We start from the raw sequence: 22,593 nt of genomic DNA on the forward strand, positions 1-22,593 counted from the left end.
CCTGAAAAGAGTATATTGGTGGTAAAAATTACAAAAAGGCTATGCACCCTTAAAATGAAAATGATCAATTATTGTGGCAATGTTATGAATAAAAAATTATATGTTTTGTGGTAGAAGAAAAAATAACAACTATGAAGTTTACATAATTGTACGATTCTTTAGCACTGATTGAAAAAAAATAACACTATATGCATCAATTAGTGCACTAACTAGTATACCAATTGATGATGTGACATAATTTAAAAGATTTTTGGTATATGTAATTTATATAATGAGTGAGATTAATAATAATGTCATAACTAGTATTAGTACACTAATTACACTAATTAGTATACATAACACTACCGTATTGAAAAAGATATCTTCATATATAAGTCTAGATTTTTTGTTCTACAACAAGAAAATTACAAATTCTCTCCAAAACACCCATATGGATTATCTAACACTTCTTCTTGTACTGTCCTTTGTGTGGACATGCATTCATGTCTTCCGGTCTAGCTCTGCCGGCCGGGCAAGGCTTCCGCCAGGCCCAATCCCTTTTCCGATCATCGGAAACATTCCAGCACTTGGCAGAAGACCCCATGAATCACTCTCCAATCTCTCCAAAATTTATGGCCCTCTAATGTCCCTCAAGCTAGGGACCATGACAACCATTGTTGTATCATCACCAAGTATTGCCAAACAAGTACTACAAAAACATGACCAAATTTTCTCTAGCCGAACACTCCCAAATGTTGTCCAAGTACTCAACCACCACAAAGCTTCCATAGTGTGGTCGTCGGCGTTGAGCCCTTGGCGAAACCTCCGGAAGATATGCAAGGAACACGTGTTCTCCACGCGTTGCCTCGATGCAAACCAAGGCCTTAGGCAAAAAAAGGTACAAGAGCTTCTTGATTACGTCAAACTAAGATGTGAAAATGGCCAGGAAGTGGATATTGGAAAGGCTGCTTTTACAACCACCCTTAATTTGCTATCAAATACCTTCTTCTCCATTGACATGGCTCACCTTAACTCAATCTTTTCTCAAGAGTTTAAGGATTTGGTATGGGCTCTAATGGAAATTGCTGGGAAACCTAATATTGCAGACTATCTTCCATTGCTTAAGTTCATTGACCCACAAGGTTTACAAGGTCAGACAAAATGTTATATACAGAGGTTATTTGATATATTTGATGGGATTATTAATCAAAGGTTGCAATTAAGAGCTTCTGTGTCTTCTCCAACTATTGATGATTTCCTAGAGGTGCTTCTCAATCTCAGGAAAGAAAATGATACCCGGTTGAGCTGCGATGACATAAAACACTTATTTCTTGTGAGTAAATATGAACAAATAAACTTTCTTTCTTTTTTTCCTATGACTTTTTCATTTGGATAAATCATGTTCATGCTTTTATGGAATTTTTGAACAATTTGATCCATAACACAGAAGTTTTTTTCTTCTTTTCCATTCTATTGTTGTTGCCTATATGATCGCCATAATTTCATTATGTTCAATCTAAATTTTACCATTATTAGAGTGTTTAGCATGTTAACGATTTTCGTAGCCAAAACTTGACATTTGTTTCACATAACTTGAGGTTGGTTGTAGTGGGTTGAGAGGCTAGGATGAGTGTTCAAAACTGTAGCAATTTGAAGCTCAAAGCCATTGATCTTATCTTAGATTTGGAGTTAAATATTTGCCATTAGTCTTATTTTATATTTGTATAACATGAGCATATTGCATTGGATTTAGGATACACATTTTAAATTCTACACAAATTTGGCCAAATTAATCTTTTCTTAGATTTGGAGTTACATATTTGAAAAAAAAAAAAAAAAAAAAAAAGATTGATAACCAAGTCTTGAGAGCCCACTTTTTTTTTTTTGATCAGCAAAGAAAAATTTCATTAACAACATGAAATTAAGAGTACAGGAAGATGAAGTGCATCGAGAGAGATTCGGAAAGTACAAACTACCCCTACTACTGCTACTCGCACCCAAACAACCAACCCCTCAGCCTCACAATTTTTTTTTTTTTTAAAGAAAAAAACCAAAAAAACAAACTAAAAACAGAGGCTATTACAGGTTAAGCAGAACTTAACACCAAACCACCCCCCCCACTGAGAAACGCACCCACTGAGAATCCATTGCAACTTAATACACCCAAGGCCAATCTCTGAGCACCCATTGCAAGATCAGAACACTACAACCATCCAACCGATGCACCCAAGAAACAAAACTTCTACTCCGGTCTAAACTCCACACACCCACTACATAAGCCCCACTGGTAACAACCCAAACACTGAAAAAGGATCCTCCTGATGCAGAACACCCACTCCATACACCCATTACACCCTGTTTTACATCTAAGTATTTCCATCTTTTAAAAATCTCTCCTTATCCTTAAGCTCCATCTCCATAATCTTATCAACCACACCCTCTTCTTGACCACAGAAATTAATTCCCAGATCTTTCCCCAATTGGACAGTGGCCTGCGCTTCCTTGAGGAGATAGGTATGCATGCTTGATTCGCCCTCAGACAGCTCAGAATGTGCAAGGGCCACTGCTGCTGGCCTGAAAATAACGGACTTGGATGGAAGCCTACCGATAGCTGCAGATTGATGACCATAGAGACGAGCAAACCGAGAAAAACCTTCCATCCGAACCTTCTTTTTCCCAGCTTTCTTGGCAGACCTATCTGGGTTGAGGAAGGAAGCAGGACAGAGAACAGGGCCTTCAACATGAAAGCTCTTAGTGCTTGACCCATTTGAACCAACAGTTAAAAGAGTCCCATTTGGCATGCGAACAGGACCATGCACAATATGATCATTATTCGTAGGGCCCAAGGCAACCTCCAGATTAATTCCAGGCCCAAATGCATCTATCGATCCGCTGAGACTTTTGAACAAGCCAGTTGCAGAAGCGTGCTCAACACACCTCAGTGAATAGTCATTACTCTTTGGGCAGGGTGCACACTCTTCCATCATTGCTCCTTTCCCACCAATTGCAGTAGTCTTTGGGCAGGGTGCACACTCCTCCATCATTGCTCCTTTCCCACCAATTGCAGTAGGTCTGCTGACCTCCACATCACTTCGTGACTCCTCAACAACTGTGCCCACCGCCTCTCTACAGTTGCAGTGAGCGAGCTCCTTCCTTTGTGCCACTTCAATGGAGAAAGGCAACGCAGCATCGGACAAGCCAAACTGATTTACCGCTATATCGACATCGTCCTGCCTCTTACACTCCCCATCTATGAATTCATTTTCCTCAACTTTGGAGCTGCTATTACAATCATCCAGCCCCATTTTCCGAACCCCATTACACTCCACTGGATTGACACAAAGGTCTTCACAAACATAAACTGGGTATAATTTACCCTTGCAAACCAGATGAACGGTTTTGTTAATGAGCTCCATGCATGTTGTAACCACTTGAACTCTGGAGTAAGCAAATGACTTTGGTTGGCTAAGGTCACCCTCCAGTTGCAGCACTGTCCCCCACAAAGCTCCAATATTGTTTATATTGCTCCTATTCCAGAGGTTTAGAGGAATACCATGACATTTCAACCAAACACATCTCTCTTGGACTATTTGGATTCCTGGCCTCCATTCCAAAACAAACTGACTCCAGTCTTTGAACCAATCCTTGATCTTCTGGATATTTGATTGGAGCTCCTCCTGGGATTTGAAAGTCAATATTACATCCCTGCCGCCCCCTTGTCTGGCCACCACTTGATCTAACCCAATATCCTTCAAAGCAGCTCTGATACTGTTAATGGAGAAATCCAAGTTGAGCCTGATAATTATACTATCATAAAGCCAACCATGACCATCTTCATTGGCTTTTACGGTCATGCTAGCTTTCACATCCACCATGGTCGAGTCCCCTTGAAGTGCCTCTGCAAAAGATTTGTGGCCAATATGTGAGACTATACCTTTACCTCTGTTTGGGTTCAAGGCTTCACTGTTGGCCTGGGGTCTTCTCATGCTAGGCACACTCCTGTCATAAGCTGCATACTTGACTGCAAGAACCTTATCATCCACCAAAAGCCCATTAGTTTTCTGAACTGCCATGTCTGAAGCAACATGACAGTCAAATCTCACAAAGCCGAATCTGGAATTCGTCACTTTTCTTCTTTTGGAAGGGATGTAAACATCTTTGACTACACCAAACTTATTGAAGAGCTTGAACAATGATGACTTTGCATCCAAAGAACTTGGGATGTTGTCCACGAACACAGTAAACAGACCCCTCCTCTCTTCATATCCCCGAGATCCACCTCCTCGCCTTTGATTCACAACCGGGATCCAACCACCATCTCTACCTTGCTCCATAAGGACTACATCAGAGCAAGCTTTAGTGTTTTTTTAGAAATTAACTATTTGATGATATTTTGATTGTAATTACAACTTTGTTATGGTTCTTCGCTAGCAAGATTCAACAATCTCAACCTTGAGAGCCCACTTGAATTTTATCCAAAGGGCGTTTGAACGAGCCATAGGAGTTGCAGAACAAGATCTTATACCGAAAGGGTGTTTGAAGCTTACTTTAGAGGATTATGACGTCTTATCTTTTGTTTAGTGCTAATTGACTCGTAGTTGCTTTGCATACCTACTATTTGTTGTTTTGAGTAACGAAGTTGTGAGGAGCAGAGATATATATGAAGAGTTCCATGGATTACTATCAGATCAAGAGTTTGTCATGGAGCAGAGATATACGTGAAGAGTTCCATCGATTTATATTTGTGGAATACTGCAGAATATTATGATACAAAATTTTATTAATTGGTAATAATTCTTAGTGTTTGGCCTGTTCACTCCTATTGATACAAAATAGCCCATCCCAGTGAGTTCAACTATCATTTATCATCATTATTCTCATACCAGCCATAGCTTACTTACTCTCATTGGGTGAGCAGCAGATATATCGATCCGTCAAAATTGACCGAACCAAACCGATCTGTCGCATTTTGGACAGATGCGTGATGACGAGCGGACAGTTGCGAATTGATTTTCTCCAATCCGTCAATTTGGCAGACAGATGGCGGATTTGAAATTCCTTTGGCCGCAACCGAACCGCCAAATCACAAGCACCCCTAATAATTTATAAGACTTTATGTTTTCAATTTGTTTAAATATTTTGTTTGTGTTTTTAACTGAAAAAGAATTTAAATATTCTGTTGAAAAAAAAAATTTCAACTTTAATATATTTTTTGAATTGAAAAAAATAAACGTATTATTTATCTATATTTTTTGATTTTTAAATTTAACTCTAAAAATAATAAATAGAAAATATGATACATTTTTTTTTTTTTTGATCGGCAAACAAACTTTATTGATGGAAGAGGAAAATTTACATCAATAAAGAGGAGCTTGGAGCTAAAACAAGCTCCAACCTCCAAGTTGGTGAGGAACCAACGAACAAACAAAACAGAGAAAAAAACCAGAAAAATCTGCACCAATGCTAAGGAGTGAGACCCTCCAGCAAATGACAACCATGCTGCAACCACACATCTTTGGGAGATCTGATAGAAGCAAAATTATACCAGCAGTACCCACCATGAACAAATAGAAAATATGATACATGCTGATTGGTTTTTGTTTTCAAAAACATATATAAATGTAACAATATAGAGACATATAATCTCTACTACTGCCCTGTTCATGATTTTGGTGGTTTGAATTGTTATTATATTTTAAGAACCACATATTGTAATACTTTATGTGGATGAATCATGCTGTAATTGTAATATGTGGATGTGTCATGCAGTAATTGTGATATTCTAAAGTTTCAAACTTTCTTTTTTTGGATGACACATGTAGTGATTGTAATAGTTTTTTGAGTCATTGACTGTAATACTTTCTTCTTCTTTTTTCTTTTTTTCGAGGAAGTACACAAGTTGAATTATGTTAAAAATTTATTAAATCTGAAACCGCCAAATCGATTCGCATCCATCTGCCAAACCACCAATCTGCTCAATCCACATCCGCCGAATTGACGGACGGATGGCGGATTGGAGGTTTCGTGGCCGCAACTGACCCGCGCCCACCCCTCTCATATCATCATTAGTATTGGTGATGAAAAGGTTGCATGTAGTCATATATAGTCACGTTGATGTGTTTCTAAAACAAAATAATGTAATTTGTTCATGAAAGCAACTTACTAACTTTACTTTATATTAGGACTTATTTGTTGCAGGAACAGACCAAACTTCAGGCATTGTGGAATGGGCAATGGCAGAGTTACTAAAAAAGCCTAAAATTTTGGCAAAAGCACAAGCTGAGCTCAAAGAAGTCATTGGCAATGATGGAATAGTGCAAGAAGCAGACATCCCTAGGCTACCTTACTTACAAGCAGTTGTAAAAGAAATCCTTCGGTTGCACCCATCAGCACCATTACTACTCCCCCATAAAGCCGAAGCTAATGTAGAAATAAGTGGTTTCATGGTGCCCAAGAATGCACAAGTTCTTGTTAATGTATGGGCTATTGGTCGAGACTCAAGCATATGGTTACACCCAGATTCATTTGTACCTGAATGGTTCTTAGACCTTAAAGTTGATATGAGAGGCCAAGATTTCGAGCTCATTCCTTTTGGCGCGGGAAGGAGGATGTGTCCAGGAATACCGTTGGCGTATCAGATGGTGCACTTCACGTTGGCTTCTCTTCTTCATTCCTTTGATTGGAAGCTTGGAGGCGGAATGGAATCAAAAGATATAGACATGAGCGAGAAGTTTGGAATTACTTTACGTAAGGCCATACCTCTCAAGGCTATTCCAATTTCCAATTAAAGTGTCTATTATGTAATATTGTTGTAATGTTATAATTCCCATGACTTAGACAAAATACTTATTATGACTTTCATAATTTTCAGAAAACTGAAATAATCAAAATGATAATTTTGTTTGTGAAAAAAAAAAAAAAAACCCAAGTCAGTAAATTACTTATTTTTGGTCCAATCTGCATAGATAAAATATTGAGGGATAATCCTCCTCTTACTTGTAAAGCCTCTTTATTTAGATGGAGGCAAGAATTGATCTTAGAATGTCTGGTTATAGTGTTAAGACTACTTTCAAAAATCATTTTTATTTTTTGCTTTTTGAAAACTATTAAAAGACATAAAAACCAACTACTTTACAAAACTATTTTTGAAGAACTTATCGAAACAATAATTTTGCAACACAAATCTTTCTATAAATAATAATGTCACACATAGAAATTGCATGCAGATACATTTTTCTAAAAATTATGCCAAACATAGAATTTGTATGTAGAAATATACTAAACAAATATACCGTGTGTTATTATACTCCGTCCAATAACTTAAATACAATGTGTTTGTCAAGATAATCCAATAACAAAAAAATAACATGGGTTATTATATTCCGTCCAATAATTTAAATGCAGTATGTTTGTCAAGATAACCCAATAACTTAATTTAAAGTTATCAAAACTGGGATTTCATATTTGGAGGGGCAGAATAGAAACGGGTCGGATCCAAATCTTGGGCCGCCCCAATCCACTAAACCCAAGTCCAAGTGTGTCAGATGAATGTGTGCGCCAGCCAACGGAGCCTATCTCTATAACACACAGTCTACCCAAGTCCTCAAGCACTTGGGTCCAACTCGCAATGGAAAGGCCAATCCAATCGCGATACTGAGCTAGGCCGAGCTGCAGGACTTAATCTTTGGACCGAACTAATGAGCCGAACCAATCATCAAAAACCAAAGCGGGCTGAGCCTACACAAATATATCTAAATGGGCCAGCCCATCTCTCTAAGCAATCTTGTGAAAGGTCGAGCCGGGGCACAATGGTACCAAGCTGAGGGAATCTCTTAGAGAAACGTAGAAAATACGAATGCATGAATGTGCAGGTTGTCACCTTAGCTGGTCCCCTTCCCTTAGAATCACGAAAACAGTTGATCAAGGGAATGTGATCTATTATGAGCATGGTTACAATGAGTATATGCATCCATCTAACGGTCCCCTACCTTGAGCAATGTTAAAGGGAGCCTGGCAGTACCAAAACTTCATAAAACCATCTTGGACAACAAGTAAGGTGCTCTATATAAACTCCACTCACTTCACATTGAAGGTGACGAAGTTGAGCTGAACTACACTCACCTAAACACAACTGAATTCATTACTCATTCTGTCTCTCTACACCTAGAGAGGGTCCCTCATCTTCTCCGTCTAGTTACTCCCACACTGGAGGGGTTATCTGGCTAACCCCGGCTGGGCAACTCTGACAATGCTCTGTGTTACAGGGTCTCAGTTCTTGGATAGTCCAATTAGGTGCGAAGCTCTGGTCCATAATCATCTAGTGAGGTATTCAGTACGCATAATTGGTGCGGTAAGCGTGGACTCTTCATCTCTGAGTTCTGCATCTGATTCCGGCAATGGGACTTGAGGATATTCCACTCCCTACATTGACTCCACAAATGGAGAAGATGAAGGATAAGGGCCTGGCGCTGCCAACAGTTCTGGAGGAGCAGACCGGAAACAACAACCGGACTCCAGAATCTGTTAAGCATCGACAGCCCTTTGCTGGTGGTTCTTCCCCTTATTTTTTGTTGGAAAATGATTATAGAGATCGTATCATCGATTCCATAGGAATGGAGATACAAGAACTAAAAACACAGCTCAAGATGATAATGGGCGACCTAATAAAGAAGATGACTGAAGTAAAACCCTCTCGTCTGCACTGGAGAAGCCCATCCCTTGAGCCACCAGTGAAGAAGGTCCCCAGAAATGAGTTTGGGCAGTGAAGTCAGCCAATCTCGATGCAAAGTGAGGTAGCGAGCAGCCACACCTGTGGTTCACGCCGGAAGAGGGCTAAAAGGCAGAAAACGGCCAGCCAGCAGGCAGAATATCCTCCTCAGGATCTCCGTACCTAGTTGGTTGAGAACAGAGAAAATGAGCAACGACGAGAGCGGCAGACTCAATATCTTGACCATACTGTCCATCAGAGGGAGCATCGAGGTATGAAACCTCCCAAGAAGTTTACTCCACCAAAATTTACACCATACGATGGGAAGTCAGACACACTTACACACATCAACCACTACTGGAAGATAACGTCTTTGTGGAATCGAGATGAGACACTAATGTGCAAGGTCTTCCCATCCAATATAGGAGAGTCCGGACTCCGATGGTTCGATCATCTCCCTGCTGGATTGATCTACGACTAGAAGCCTCTCTCTGAGGAATTCCTGGCCAGATTTGTCTCCAATACCAAAATCCCTAAGGAGCAAGACACCTTATTTGGTCTCCGAAAGGAACAGAAGGAAGTACACAATTATGCAATGAGGTACTGGAAAGAGTATAATGACTTAGAGGAAAATATCTGCAGGGAACAAATGGCTGTAATGTCTTTTAAGCATGGTCTGCGACTGGAAAGCAAGATGAGGCAATCACTTACCAAGAGCCCAGCCACAGCACTAAAAGATTTACGTGTAGGATTGAGCAATACGCTCGCCTCGAAGATGATCAGATTCCCATCGAAGTGTCTTCAGTCGAACAGTAGGGCCGAGGAAACCAACGAAAAGCAAACCAAGGAGAACCTCAAGGAGTTGCAGTAAATGTGGTGGATAAGTCCAAATCTCATGAAGTAGTTGTCACAGCCTTCAAGGAACCCATCTATCGCATTATGGAAAAAATCCAGAGAGAACCATTCTTTACTTGGCCACCAAAGATGTTAAGAGATCCAGCTCGGCGCAATCATAAGCTTAGATGTACCTATCATCAGGACCAAGGGCACATGACTCAGAACTACAAAGCTTTGAAACAACACCTTGAGGATTCGGTAGCTATTAGGCATCTTCAAGAATACATCGATCTAGACAAAGTGGTAACCGAGTAGGGGACCCCACTAGAACCAAATGCAGAGCATCCACCTTGACTGGTTATTAATGTCATCCATGGCACAGCTAGTCACGAGCAAGAGGAGACACTCTAGGAGGAAATTGCCAAGGCTGCACAGATTTAGCAAGTAATGTCAGTTGGTCCAGCACCAAAAAATGTGAGAACAGTACCTAAGTCTCCCTTGTGTACTGTTTCACTTACTAAGAAAGATCTAGAAGGTATTCAACATCCACATACTGATACTTTAATTATAACTATGAGAATTGGGAAACGATTTGACGTGAAACAAGTTCTGGTAGACCAGCGTAGTGCCGCAAATATATTGTACTACGATTTGTTTACGAAACTCGGTCTCTCTAAGCAGCACCTCACCCCAGCAGAAGCACCAATGGTCTGCTTCAATTCTAAACCCGCATAGCCACCTGGCAGGATAGTGTTGCCTGTAGTGGCTGGGACAAAGACCCTTCAGATAGAATTCCTGGTTATTAACACTCCATCTCCTTACAACGCTATCCTTGGTCGACCTTGGATTCATCAAATGAAAGCAGTCCCCTCAACCTACCACCAACTTATCTGCTTCCTAATGGAGCACGGAGTAGAGCAAATCTCAGAGGACCAAATTACATTAAAGCATTATTTTATGACAGCCATGAAGGCTAAACAGCTCTGCAATCGGGTTCAAACGGTTGAAGTAGCAGAACAACCTATCTTGGAAGACGTCGGGGGAACCCCGGCTGAGAAGATTGTAGAGGATCTGGAGAAAGTGTTGGTAAAAGAGGGTGACCCAGAGAAGTACTTTCTTATCGATATCTCGCTAGGCGCTGATGAGAAACTTCAGTTGTTGGATTTGCTAAGGGAAAATATGGAGGTATTCGCATGGCCAACATATGATACTCCTGGGCTGAATCCAGAATTTTTTTGCCATAAGCTCAACGTTAACCCTTTTATTCGGCCCATTGTGCAAAAGAGTCAAAGATCTTCAGTTGAGCACACCGAAACAATAATTGCAGAGGTCGATAAGCTCTTAGCGGCGGGAGCAATCTGAGAAATTCAGTGCCCACAGTAGCTGTGCAATACAATCGTAGTCAAAAAGAAAAACGGAAAGTGGAGGGTCTGTGTCGACTTCACTTGTCTTAACAAAGCTTGTCCAAAAGACAGTTTTCCCTTACCTTGCATAGATCAACTTGTGGACTCAACAGCAGGACATGAGCGTATGAGCTTTCTAGACGCTTACAGCGGCTATCACCAGATACCACTGTTCAACCCAGATCAAGAGAAGACGGTGTTTATCACTCTGAGAGGCACGTACTGTTATAAAGAAATGCCGGAGCAACCTACCAGCGGATGGTAACTCGGATGTTCAGAGAATAGCTCGGTCGAACTATGTAAGCATATATAGATGATATGGTGGTGAAGAGCAGGCTTGCTACAAACTACCTCATAGATCTAAAGGAAGTTTTCAATATCCTAAAAACCCATCAACTTCGCCTCAATGCCTCGAAATGTGCTTTTGGGGTAGGAACAATGAAGTTCTTAGGGTACATAGTGACTTACAGAGGAATTGAAGCAAATTCGGATCAAATCAAAACAACACAAGAAATAGAGATACCAACAAAGACCAAAGAACTACAGAAGTTGGCTGGAATGGCGACAACTTTAAACCGATTCATCAGTAAGTCCTCGGATCGAATAAAGCCTTTTTTTCAGCTGTTGAGGAAAAAGGCTGCATTCGAATGAGGTCTCGAATGTACCGAAGCGTTGCAAGACCTCAAGAAATACCTCTGTACACCACCTTTACTTTCTACTCCAGAACTAGGAGAAGAACTGTACCTGTATCTAGCAGTTTCACATCATGCGATAAGCGCAGTACTGATTCGCAAAGTTGAAAAGAAATAGAGACCGGTGTACTACATCAGCAAGACTCTCCTAGATGCCGAGACATGGTACCTACCATTGGAAAAGCTGGCTTACGCCCTGCTTATCGCCTCAAGGAAGCTACAACATTACTTTCAGGATCACACCATCAATGTCCTCACTGAATTCCCCCTCAGATCTATCTTCAGTCGAGCCAATTTCTCGAGTCGAACAACGAAATGGGTTGTTAACCTTGGTGAGTTTGACATACGGTATCAGCCCAAAACAGCAATCAAGGCCCAGGTCTTAGTAGATTTTGTCGCCAAATTTGCCCCCGCCCAAAGCATCGAACATCAGAACTCTAGCTTGGTACAGCTGCTATACACCACCGAACTAGGAAAACAATGTGCTTTAGAAGAATGGAAACTCTTTATTGGTGACATCTGACAGCTCTACGTTTACAGATCATCCAATAACCGAGGCTCGGGAGTAGGGGTGGTACTCATATCTCCAGAAGGATTCATCCAGGAGCAAGCTCTAAAGCTTGGATAGAAGGCCTCTAACAACGACGCAAAATATGAAGCCCTACTGGCTAGATTGCGCAGTGCCGAGCACTTTAGTGCAGATCAACTCCTAGTTTTCAGTGATTCTCAGTTGGTCGGCAACCAACTCACTTGTGAGAACCGGTATTTAATTATTCTTAAAAAAAATTAATTAATAAATAAATTAATTAACTTTACCCAGAGTCTATCTAAAATATATAATAGTGTATAAGTTAGTTTTAAATTAACCCAATTCAATCACTAATAAAGACATTATTAAGAATAATAATTTTGTAGATGTTCAATATTTGTTATTTATAAATAATTTTAATAAGGGTTCAACAAGATAATCATCCTTACTAAATACCTTAGTTAAAAACTTTAGTGTATCAATTTTAAGAAACCCACAAAATACACAATTATATATATATATAATGAAAATAAAAAATCAAAATCAAATTTTCGGTGGCAGTAGAATGCCATTTGTTTGCTTGCATGGCATTATAGGGAATAAGACTCAATCATACTTCTTGGATTTGGAAAATATGATTAGACCTGAGAGAATCATGAGATCATGAGAAAGACAGAGGGAGAGAGAGAGAGAGAGAGAGAGAGAAAGCCTCAGGAGTTCATGTATAAATGTATATGCATGCTTACTCATTTATCTGATTAGTGAGAGATTTCCCGTGAGAAAGCTACACTAGTAGGAGAAGAAGAAAAGGAGGAGATCAAGGAAGTTAAATTTTCCTACCATTTCATCACCCTATTTCAATCCTACAACTAAGTAAGAAAACCCTCTCAACCCACTCATTTTGTTTAAGTTAAAATTTCAGATTGTGTTCTTAGCAACATTTATAAATAGGTTTTATTTATAGTTGTATATAAATTTTGTGATTTGTATATCAAATATTTGAAGATATTGGTAGTCTTAAAGTCATGGTATTATTGTGGAAATAAGCTTACATGTGTAGTTTATAACAACAAAGAGAGGATTGAAGATTTTATTTGGCCCTTAAATCTGCCAAACAGTTGTATGAATTTGTAGACAATTTTATACTCAAAATTTGGAGATAATTTCTTCTACAAAGTTGTTTAAAATGATATCTAGTTCATCCAAGAATTTTTGCAACAATTATTGAGTTTTTTACAAATGTATATAAATTTTTAACCAAATCTGGAACTGTAATACAGATTTTACTCTATGTTGGAAAAATCATTAAAAATTCTATATTAAACCAAATCTGGTAATTTCTAAATAAAAAATTAAATTTGAGAAGTCTAGTTTCATAATAAATTTTTAGATTATGGAATTGATTTATAAATTTAAGTATGGAATTAATTTAAGAAAATGTGATAAATCTGTGTCATAAACTTTCTTGAAATTTTTCAAATTTATTTATAATTTATTTTTGGCAAATGATTTCTAAAAAATGACCATAACATATATATTGACTGTTATATATATTAATATGAATTTTAGAATTGTATAAGTAATTTATTTATAATTTTAATTACAAGATATACATTCTGAAAAATTCTGGTAGATTGAGGAGCAATCAAAAATTATCTCTTAAATTATTTATTTGGACTATAATTTAATATTGTGCTAGTCTAATCTTGTAAATTAAAAATCCATGCATGTGTGTGATTATGGTTTAATTCTTTTGTATCTACATTATTATTTCATACCATGGTTTAAATTAATTGTTTATTTAAATTTTGTACATTGATTTATTAATGTGTGGCATGTGTAATATTTTATGTTGAGAATTTTAATGAGTTGGTATAACATTATTGGTGATTGAAATTTGAATTATTTGTGATTAATATAAAAACTAATTGAAATGATTAACAGTATATATAAAGTTAACGATCGAGGGTTAGTAACGGTAGTTCAGCGTGAGCCCTGGTTTTTAATAATTTTTATATAATTGTGTCACGAAACCCTAAGATGACATGGAACTTATTTGAATCCTTTTCAATATTCAATTTTGGAATAAGGGTGGATGTGCGGGTGGCACACGGGGAGATTATATACCCCTGGCAGACCGTTCCCTTAGGGCAAACCACAGACGCCACGGCTTGGGTATATAACTCTGCATATGAGCATCCTTGATAGTTCTTGAATATTTGACCAAGGGAGGATTTCCAAATTAACCGTGGTCATGACTTAGCGGTTGGTAAAAAAATCTTTTTGGTGAGATTTTGAGTGTCACCTAAACTAATAAAATTGTTGAAATTATTTTAAATTGTTGTTATATTATCATGCTATTAATTTCATAGTTTTCTCTTAATTGTCATGATTATTATCTGATTACTTTCTCTTAAAAAGAATGGTAGGTTGGCTATATTTTCTTACTGTGTTGCGAAACTCATGGCATATATTTTGTTGCCCTAGCATTTTATGCCAGATTATGACAAGAAAAGGATTGAAGCCGAAATTGGGGCCGCTGCTAATATAGAACCGTGGCTAACTTGAAATCAAGAATTTAGAAAAATAAAATTTTATTAACTTTTGTATTAGTAATTACGAATGTTATAAAGTTGTTGTAATATTGTATGCGGACTCGTGATTTTGTTTTGTTGTTAAGCTTTGGCTATGTAAGAATTTAAATTTCTCTAATTAGTTGTTAAAATTTTTATTTAGCAAGCTATTTGTTATTTAAATTTTATGATGTTCCAAAAAAATAAATTGGGGCGTCACAGTTTGATATCATAGTCTAGATTCGAACCTTTGGGCCATGGGTAGTAATTTATTAATTTTTTTACGTTTAAGAAAACCTTACGTTAACTTGTAATTTTCTGTGACTTAACTAAGTTAAAACCTTTATTAGACACCAACTCTAATGAGACAGAATTAGTGGGAAACTATGACATAGAATCTGACCCAAGTAAAGAAATGGAGTCGCCTGTAGAAGACTATGAGCCTGAGTCAGAACCTGAAGAAATTGCACCAATAGAAGACTACGAGCTTGAGCCTAAGCCTGAACCCGAAGAGATTTCAACAATGTACAACCCACTGGATATAATTGTGATTGAGTTTGACACTGAGGAGGACTCTGTAGAGGGCAATACTGACAAAAGTACTGGAGATATAGGGGCTATATTCGAGAATTAAGATGTTCGAAATGGGCTGCAAATTGGTTCATTTGTATATGTTAGAATTTATCCCCTAGGAAGTTATGCTTGGAAATCTGAGAGTTGGGTAGGTGCCTATATCAGACCTGTCCAAATTTTGAGGCAAGAGACTCCCTAGTTATATCAACTAGGCCATTTCCCAGATGGCTTCACCGATAGGATGGGCAACCTTTTTGACATTTAGAGCCTTCAGTATATCATGCCCAACCCAAACGGGATTGTGAAGAGAGATAGGTCAGTAGACTTCAAAGACTGGAGGATCTATCGGGAAAAGCCAGTGCAGTTGCTAGGGCATTGTGTGCAGGAAACTGTTGTCTTCGTGAGGGTGCTGTGGCGATTTATGGGGCTTTTCCAAGCCACATGGGAACCTAAGGTCCTTGTGAGGAGAGACTTTTCTTGGCTATTTTAGAGGTCTTAAGGGGAATTACAAACTAGGCTAACCAATTATTTTGTATGCTTATTATCAATGGCAGAGAGAATTGAGTACCAAGGGGGTCACGTGCCCCCCCTGGATTTTGGGGTTTTTTTTGTAAATATAAAAAAAAATATTTTAAATAAAAAAATTACAAAAATATTATTAGAGTGAAATGTCAATGACATTTTAAAAATTATGAGAACAATAATGGTTATTTTGATTGAAAATGAAGAGACTATTATAAACCATATTATCTATGAAAATTTTATGAAAAATTTTGAATGTAACGGTGATGTCATTATTGACAACATGCAAGTATAAGTAATCTCACTATAAAGATATGAAATTTATTAGATTGTTAGTTACATTTGACATGTGAGGTTCAATCTCTATGTGTTTATTTCCTATTAGTTTGTGATATCACATACTAATGATGGCGTGGTATTACCATTATATTAAATTTTTAATCAAATTTTCTATAAAAAAATAATTTATCATTATATAATTTATTTTTGGGGTTTTTTTTTAGGGTCCCTGGTATTATGACTTTATAGTATAAAGGACATCTAATATTTTCATAATGTCTAAGGTCCTTCAATTCAATCCAGAGAAATTCTGCTCCAGAGAAATTTTGGTACAGAGAAATTCTGTCCAGAGAAATTCTCTCCAACCCAGAGAAATTCTCTGTTTGTCTCCAATCCAGAGAAATTTCTCTGGACCTCTGAAAGAATTTGTCTCTACAGAACTAGAATTTCTCTGGGAGGTTTCTCTATTTCTCTAGACCTCCCAGAGAATTTCTCAGAGAAAATTTACACAATGGCCAAAATCCCAGAGAATTTCTCTAGATAGAAATTTTCTCCAGAGAAAATGAATGAAGAATTTCTCTGGATCACTTTAAGCCTGAGAAATTCTCTCAAAATCAATGAAATTCCCAAAAGGTTCACTCAAATTCTCTTGATCTCACGCTTTGGACTTTCAAATTTCTCTAATCCACTCTCTAGAGAATTTCTCTGGCCTTCCCTCATCTCCAGAGAAATTTCCCTTGTCTCTAGAGAAAATTGAAATTTATCTGAACAAAATTGTTTGTTTTTGTATAGGATCCTTTCTCTGTGAAATCAGAGAAAATTCAAATCCTTTACTAGAGAAAATCCAAAATCTTGACAAACTGGTTAAATGTTTTTGTATTATATTAAAAAAAATACAGGGCTTGAATTTTTGGATATATATGTATATAAAAGAAACATGAATATGGGTTTCTATTGGACACCTTCTTAGCTTTTAGGTTTTCTCTTTTGGGTATTTTTGTTACCTGTCAACACAGGTGTGAAAACTATGAACTGCAAGTCGGCACAGAGAAAATTCATACGTCCAAAGAAAATTCACACATCTGGAGAAAATTCATAGTCCAGAGAAAATTCACACATCAAGAGAAAATTCACACAATCCGGAGAAAATTCAATCTGATTTGCTTACATACTTAGCCTCTGAACCTTGCCGAAGTTATCAACCTTGTAGAATAACAAGACATCAAATGCTTTGAGACCTTGCCCACTACTACTACCACTCTCTCTTTCTCTCTCTCTCTCTCTCTAACTGGCTTTGAAAATGTCTGTTAATCTGATACAAAATCTGAGACTTCTCCTCCTATTAACTCTAGCATCAGGATTATTACTAGTAACCGCACACTATTCCTCATCATCCGACCCATCTCCTTCATCATCATCATCATCATCATCATCATCATCATCATCATCCTGGTGGGGTGGTAGTAGTAGTGCTACTACTACTAGTTTTACTTCTACAGAGTGGAGATCCGCACATGCCACCTACTACGCGGCGGCGGACCCCCGTGACGCAGTGGGAGGAGCATGTAAGTACGGCGACCTGGTGAAGGGCGGGTACGGAATGTCGACGACGGGGCTGAGCAGCACAGTGTTTGAGAGAGGGTAGATCTGCGGAGCCTGCTTCGAGGTCAAGTGCGTGGAGGATCTCCATTGGTGACACAGTCATCATATATGCTCCCGATCCAAACCCAAAAAATGAGGAACAGGCAATTGCTAGAGCCCACCGCATTAACCAGAAGAGAGAAGTGAAAGTTATATACATGGAATCAGTGGTTGACAAAATCTCAAGCAATCAGAAAGAGGATGAATGTAGAAGTGGTGGAGTAGTTGATCTTCTTGGGCTTGGTGTAGGTCTTCTTCTTGCTCTTCTTTGTGTCGCTGCAGAGGCGAGCACCAGGTGGAGGGTGGACTCCTTTGGGATGTTGTAGTTGCGCTCAACAACCCTACCCCTGCCAAACGTTTCACCATCCGTAGATCTGATGTTGCTTCATACCGGTCCACCAGAGCGAACCGCCAAGGAGAGAGATGAGGGTTTTTTTGGGTCTAAGTCTAGGGCTGATGATTCAGAGTTAGGATTTGGGGGTAGGGTAGACGAAGATCTTGAAACTTTTGTTCATTTGGTTATAGGGGAGAGAGGGAGAGAGAGAGAGGAATCGTGGGCAAAGACTCAAATTTCTCTGATATATGTTTAGGGACTTTAGACATCAAAAAATATTTTTGTGGATCTCTTCCATTACGAAAAGTGGAGAAAGGACTCTAGACTAATTTTCCCTTTATTTTAAGACTTATATCTATATTTTTTTATATTGTCCATGATACACTAGTTATAAATAATATTATTTCTTTTTATGTTTCTCGAAATCAATCGTAAAAACTTGCGTGAAATATTTTTGTAAAAATTTTCGATATTGTAATTAATAAGTGCCTCCTCTAATTTGATTTTCTGGCTCCGCCACTGCTTACTATGTAAAATTGCCTAGTTTAGAATTGTTAGTGTAGGAGCTAACCTAGATTTGTAGGGGCTATCTTTTGCCCGTAGTATTTTTATTTTTTGTTTTATTTGTATTTTGTTGATTGTAACATGCCTAATCTAATGAAGTTTCCTTTTTTTAATTATTGTCCTTGCATATAAATATATATAATAACAACAATAATGATAATAAATAAATGAATAAATCACAAATTACTAAAGATCCCATCGTGCAGAATGGCTAGACGAACAAGAAATAGTAACAACGGTAATGGTGATGGAGTGTCCGATGGCGATGTTGCTCGAATTATACGCACAATTGCTGATAAGGTAGGCAATATACCACCCCAAAACCAAGATCAAAGCAAATCTGAAATGATAGCAAAATTTGAAAAGCTACATCACAACAAATTCCTTGGTGGATCAAACCCCTATGAAGCTGAAACTTGGTTAAGAGAAATTAAGAAGTTGCTAGATACTTCTGACATCCGAAATGAGCAAGATAGAGTGACTATGGCAGCATTTCAAATGGAAGGGGAAGCAGATCATTGGTGGGAAATGATCAAAAGTACTCAACAAGTAGAGACATTAACTTGGAGACAATTCGAAGACTTATTCACGGAAAAGTATTTTCCTAACTCGCTAAGACAAGAAATGATTCAATAATTTCTCTAACTAAAATAAGGAAAAATATCAGTTACTCAATATGCAAACCGTTTTGAGGCTCTCTCACGGTATGCTTCAACAATAGTAGTAAATAAAGAGGATAAAGTTAGACAATTTGAAAGGGGTTTGGACACAAACATTAAAGGAAGATTGATCACAGTGCAACTTTCCATCTATGGCCAAATGGTGGATCGAGCTTTAATTGTGGAACGAGAATTAGCGGATTTCAAACGCATTCAAAATCAACGATCAATGAACAATAACCAACCATGCGGAGGAGGTCCAGTCCGCAACACCAGAAACCATCTTGCACTAGCACCTTATGCCGGAGGATTGCAACAGCAACAAAGGCAGAATCGAGGAAACTAGCAAGGAGGAAACTTTGTAAATGAGTGGAAATGAAAGTGTTTCAGATGTGGTCAACAGGGGCATCGTCGAAGTGAGTGTCCTCAAGGTAGGGAATATTTTATGGATCAACGAGGGGCACAACAATACAACAAATGTAACGCCCTCAAAATAAACTCATAAATCATCCAACAATAGCATGCTTAGACATAAAAAAATAAAGCATAAATATATTCCATCAGAGTAATCATTACAAAACGTATTACATGTTGACAACAAAAGTAAATGCCCTATGGGCTTACAACTTTCCAAGTCAACACTTGGTACAAAAAGAGAGTACTAACTCTATACAAAGAAAGCCCTTGGCTTAATATATATGTAATACATCAAAAGAAAACAAAACAACAGAAACAGTATGTCTGCCTCTAGCCTCCCAAGCTATGTCCTTGGAGGTGGCATGCTACCTGTACCTGAAAATGATGTCCCATAAAGGGTGAGCCACAGCCCAGTAGAAATATACTAAACCAACTATAAACAATGACTAAAGTAATAGCATTGAATAGATGGTCCACACTTGTATTCCAACGTATGTCGTATTACAGTTTCATGACAGTCATGCCCATGGCACACTTCAGTTTCCATTTCTTATTCAACTTTGAGTTTGAAAACAAGGCTTAGAACCTAGCCAAATGACTTAATGAGATTAAGACTCATCTTTAAAACACTTTCGAAATTCATGATGGATACACATTTTGGTGCGGTATCAATAACACATAGAAACACTTCTATACTTCACAATTGATAACGATATACATTTTAGTGCTATGTCAACTCAATTCAAACACTTCCATAATCCACACTTGATACACATTGTAGTGCTGTATCAATGTCACACAAAATCTGGTTTAGAGGTCCATCCCCTATCTTCCCCTAAACTGTGGAGTACATCCCCTATCTCCTCCCACACACAATGTATACAAACAGAGATCATATACATAGTCAATCAATACATAAAGTTAATGTATTATTCCAACCGCTATACTCGATAGCATACTCAATCGATTAGTTTTAGTTTACCTAATCATCATGCATTGTCTACAACAATCAAGATTATCCTCCACCGATAGCCCAAAGCAGTTATTTCTAAACAGAAAATAAATTCACCAAATGGATAAAATATCAACATTTCAACTAGGTGAGTGATAAATGATCCAACTACACCCTTTAATCCCATACGATCCCAATTTCAACATTTTCAATTCAACTTCTCATTTCTCAAAATTAACTTCACAAATTAATTCATCAATGTAATTAAGGCATTTCCCATAATTAACAAAACAACCCTAAGGTTCCATTTCTATCAATAACCCAACATTTATCTCATTTCTCCATGCTAAACATGCATATAGGCTTATATAAGTAAAACCCCATCTTTTGTAAAATTACACAAAGACCCAAACTTTCTCAAAATTACCCGACAATCCCCAACATATCAAAATGCTAAAATTTAAAGACAAAGCTCATAAAGAGGAGTAGGATATCCCTATCTCGAAGTTAGAGATCAAATGAAGAAGGAGACCGAACTCAAAGTGCTCCAAATTCTAAACTTTTCGGATCAAAACGAAGCCCTCGACGATCAACACACCTTTTGCAACGACAACAAGGTAGTGGGACACTCTAGCTAGATCAAACCCTAGAGAGAAGGGAGATTCTAGAGAGAGGAGCTCTCAAAATCGATTTTGGAAAAGTAAGAGAGAGAGAGAGAGAGAAAGTGTAAAAAGTGATTCAAAAATGCCCAGTTGCCCACTGATATACGACACTCCCGTTCGAGCGGAGAATAGAAGGCTCGAGCGTCAAGCGCAAAAATCTGGACACGCTCAAGCGCAACAAGGCTCGCTCGAGCTCCAAGACACAAGAATAAAAAACATCCGCTCGAGCGCGAAAACCAGTCTGCTCGAGCATAGATTTCCCCCTCCCAGAACTTTCACAGACAAAGCACTACCCACTCGAGCGCCAACATACCCGCTCGAGCGTAGGAAACCCGCTCGAGCGTAAAAAACACACCTGCAGAAGTTTTGTAGGGACACGAGATACTGGGAGTGTGTAAAGAGCGAGAAGGCCCGCTCGAGCGGAAAACCAAAAACCAAACTCCGCTCGAGCGCAGAATGATCCGCTCGAGCGTAACACCAAAAACCTGGGCAACTACACTTGAGACCAAAACTCAACCTACCTGTTCAGAACACGCCAAACACATCCTATAACTCAAATACAAGGTACGAAAGGATGTAAACAAGATACAAACAACTGCTAACATCCACGGAACCAAGTCCGGATCACTGTACAACAAGGGGTAAAACCCAGAATCGCTATAACAAATGCCAGCCATGACAAGGATCTAAGCTCACTCAAAATACTCAGACCAACAAAGGGCAACCACAAGCCTCTAGGAATGCAGGCCGGCCAAGAACATAACCACAAGGAGCTGGAAATGGAAAGAAACCATGAGGGACTAACCAACAGGCAGTAGGAAGAATGTATGCCCTCCAAGAAGAAGAAGAAGATATTGCTAACCCATCAATAATTCAAGGTATGTTAATCCTTATGAATTCTTGGGTTAAAGTATTGTTTAATTCCGGAGTTTCGCATTCTTTTATATCCACTGCATGTGTGTCAAGTTTGGGTTTGGAGCTAAAAACGTTAGAGATAGCTATGAGCGAGGTTCTGAAAAGCGGTTGCGGTCGCCGTAACGATGGCGGTGGCGCAGTTGCAGTTGCGGGGTATAAAGGCCGTAACGTAACGATTGCGGTAACTGGAACTGTGAATTTTTTTATTTTTCGCACAATTTAAAAAAAACTTACCGATACACATATTTTTTTTCCATAATCATATTTATTGGGTTTTAAAATAAATATTGATCAATTTTTGTAAATTTTTAAATATGATCCAATATATTTCGTATTTTTAAATCACTATAAACTG

The 22,593-nt window shown here is 38.3% G+C and overlaps 1 protein-coding gene across 1 annotated transcript; it reads left to right on the plus strand.

Annotated features, from left to right (window-relative positions):
* The first annotated feature begins 400 nt into the window (after nucleotides 1-400).
* Nucleotides 401-6,854, plus strand: LOC114267802 (cytochrome P450 76T24). The gene is made up of 2 exons (XM_082916662.1): nucleotides 401-1,312; nucleotides 6,162-6,854. The coding sequence occupies exons 1-2, from the start codon at nucleotides 431-433 to the stop codon at nucleotides 6,765-6,767; spliced, it is 1,488 nt and encodes a 495-aa protein (XP_082772788.1). The 5' UTR covers nucleotides 401-430; the 3' UTR covers nucleotides 6,768-6,854.
* The last annotated feature ends 15,739 nt before the right edge of the window (nucleotides 6,855-22,593 follow it).

Source organism: Camellia sinensis, chromosome 2, assembly GCF_055761805.1.
Source record: "Camellia sinensis isolate YWXY chromosome 2, ASM5576180v1, whole genome shotgun sequence".
Taxonomy (NCBI): domain Eukaryota; kingdom Viridiplantae; phylum Streptophyta; class Magnoliopsida; order Ericales; family Theaceae; genus Camellia; species Camellia sinensis.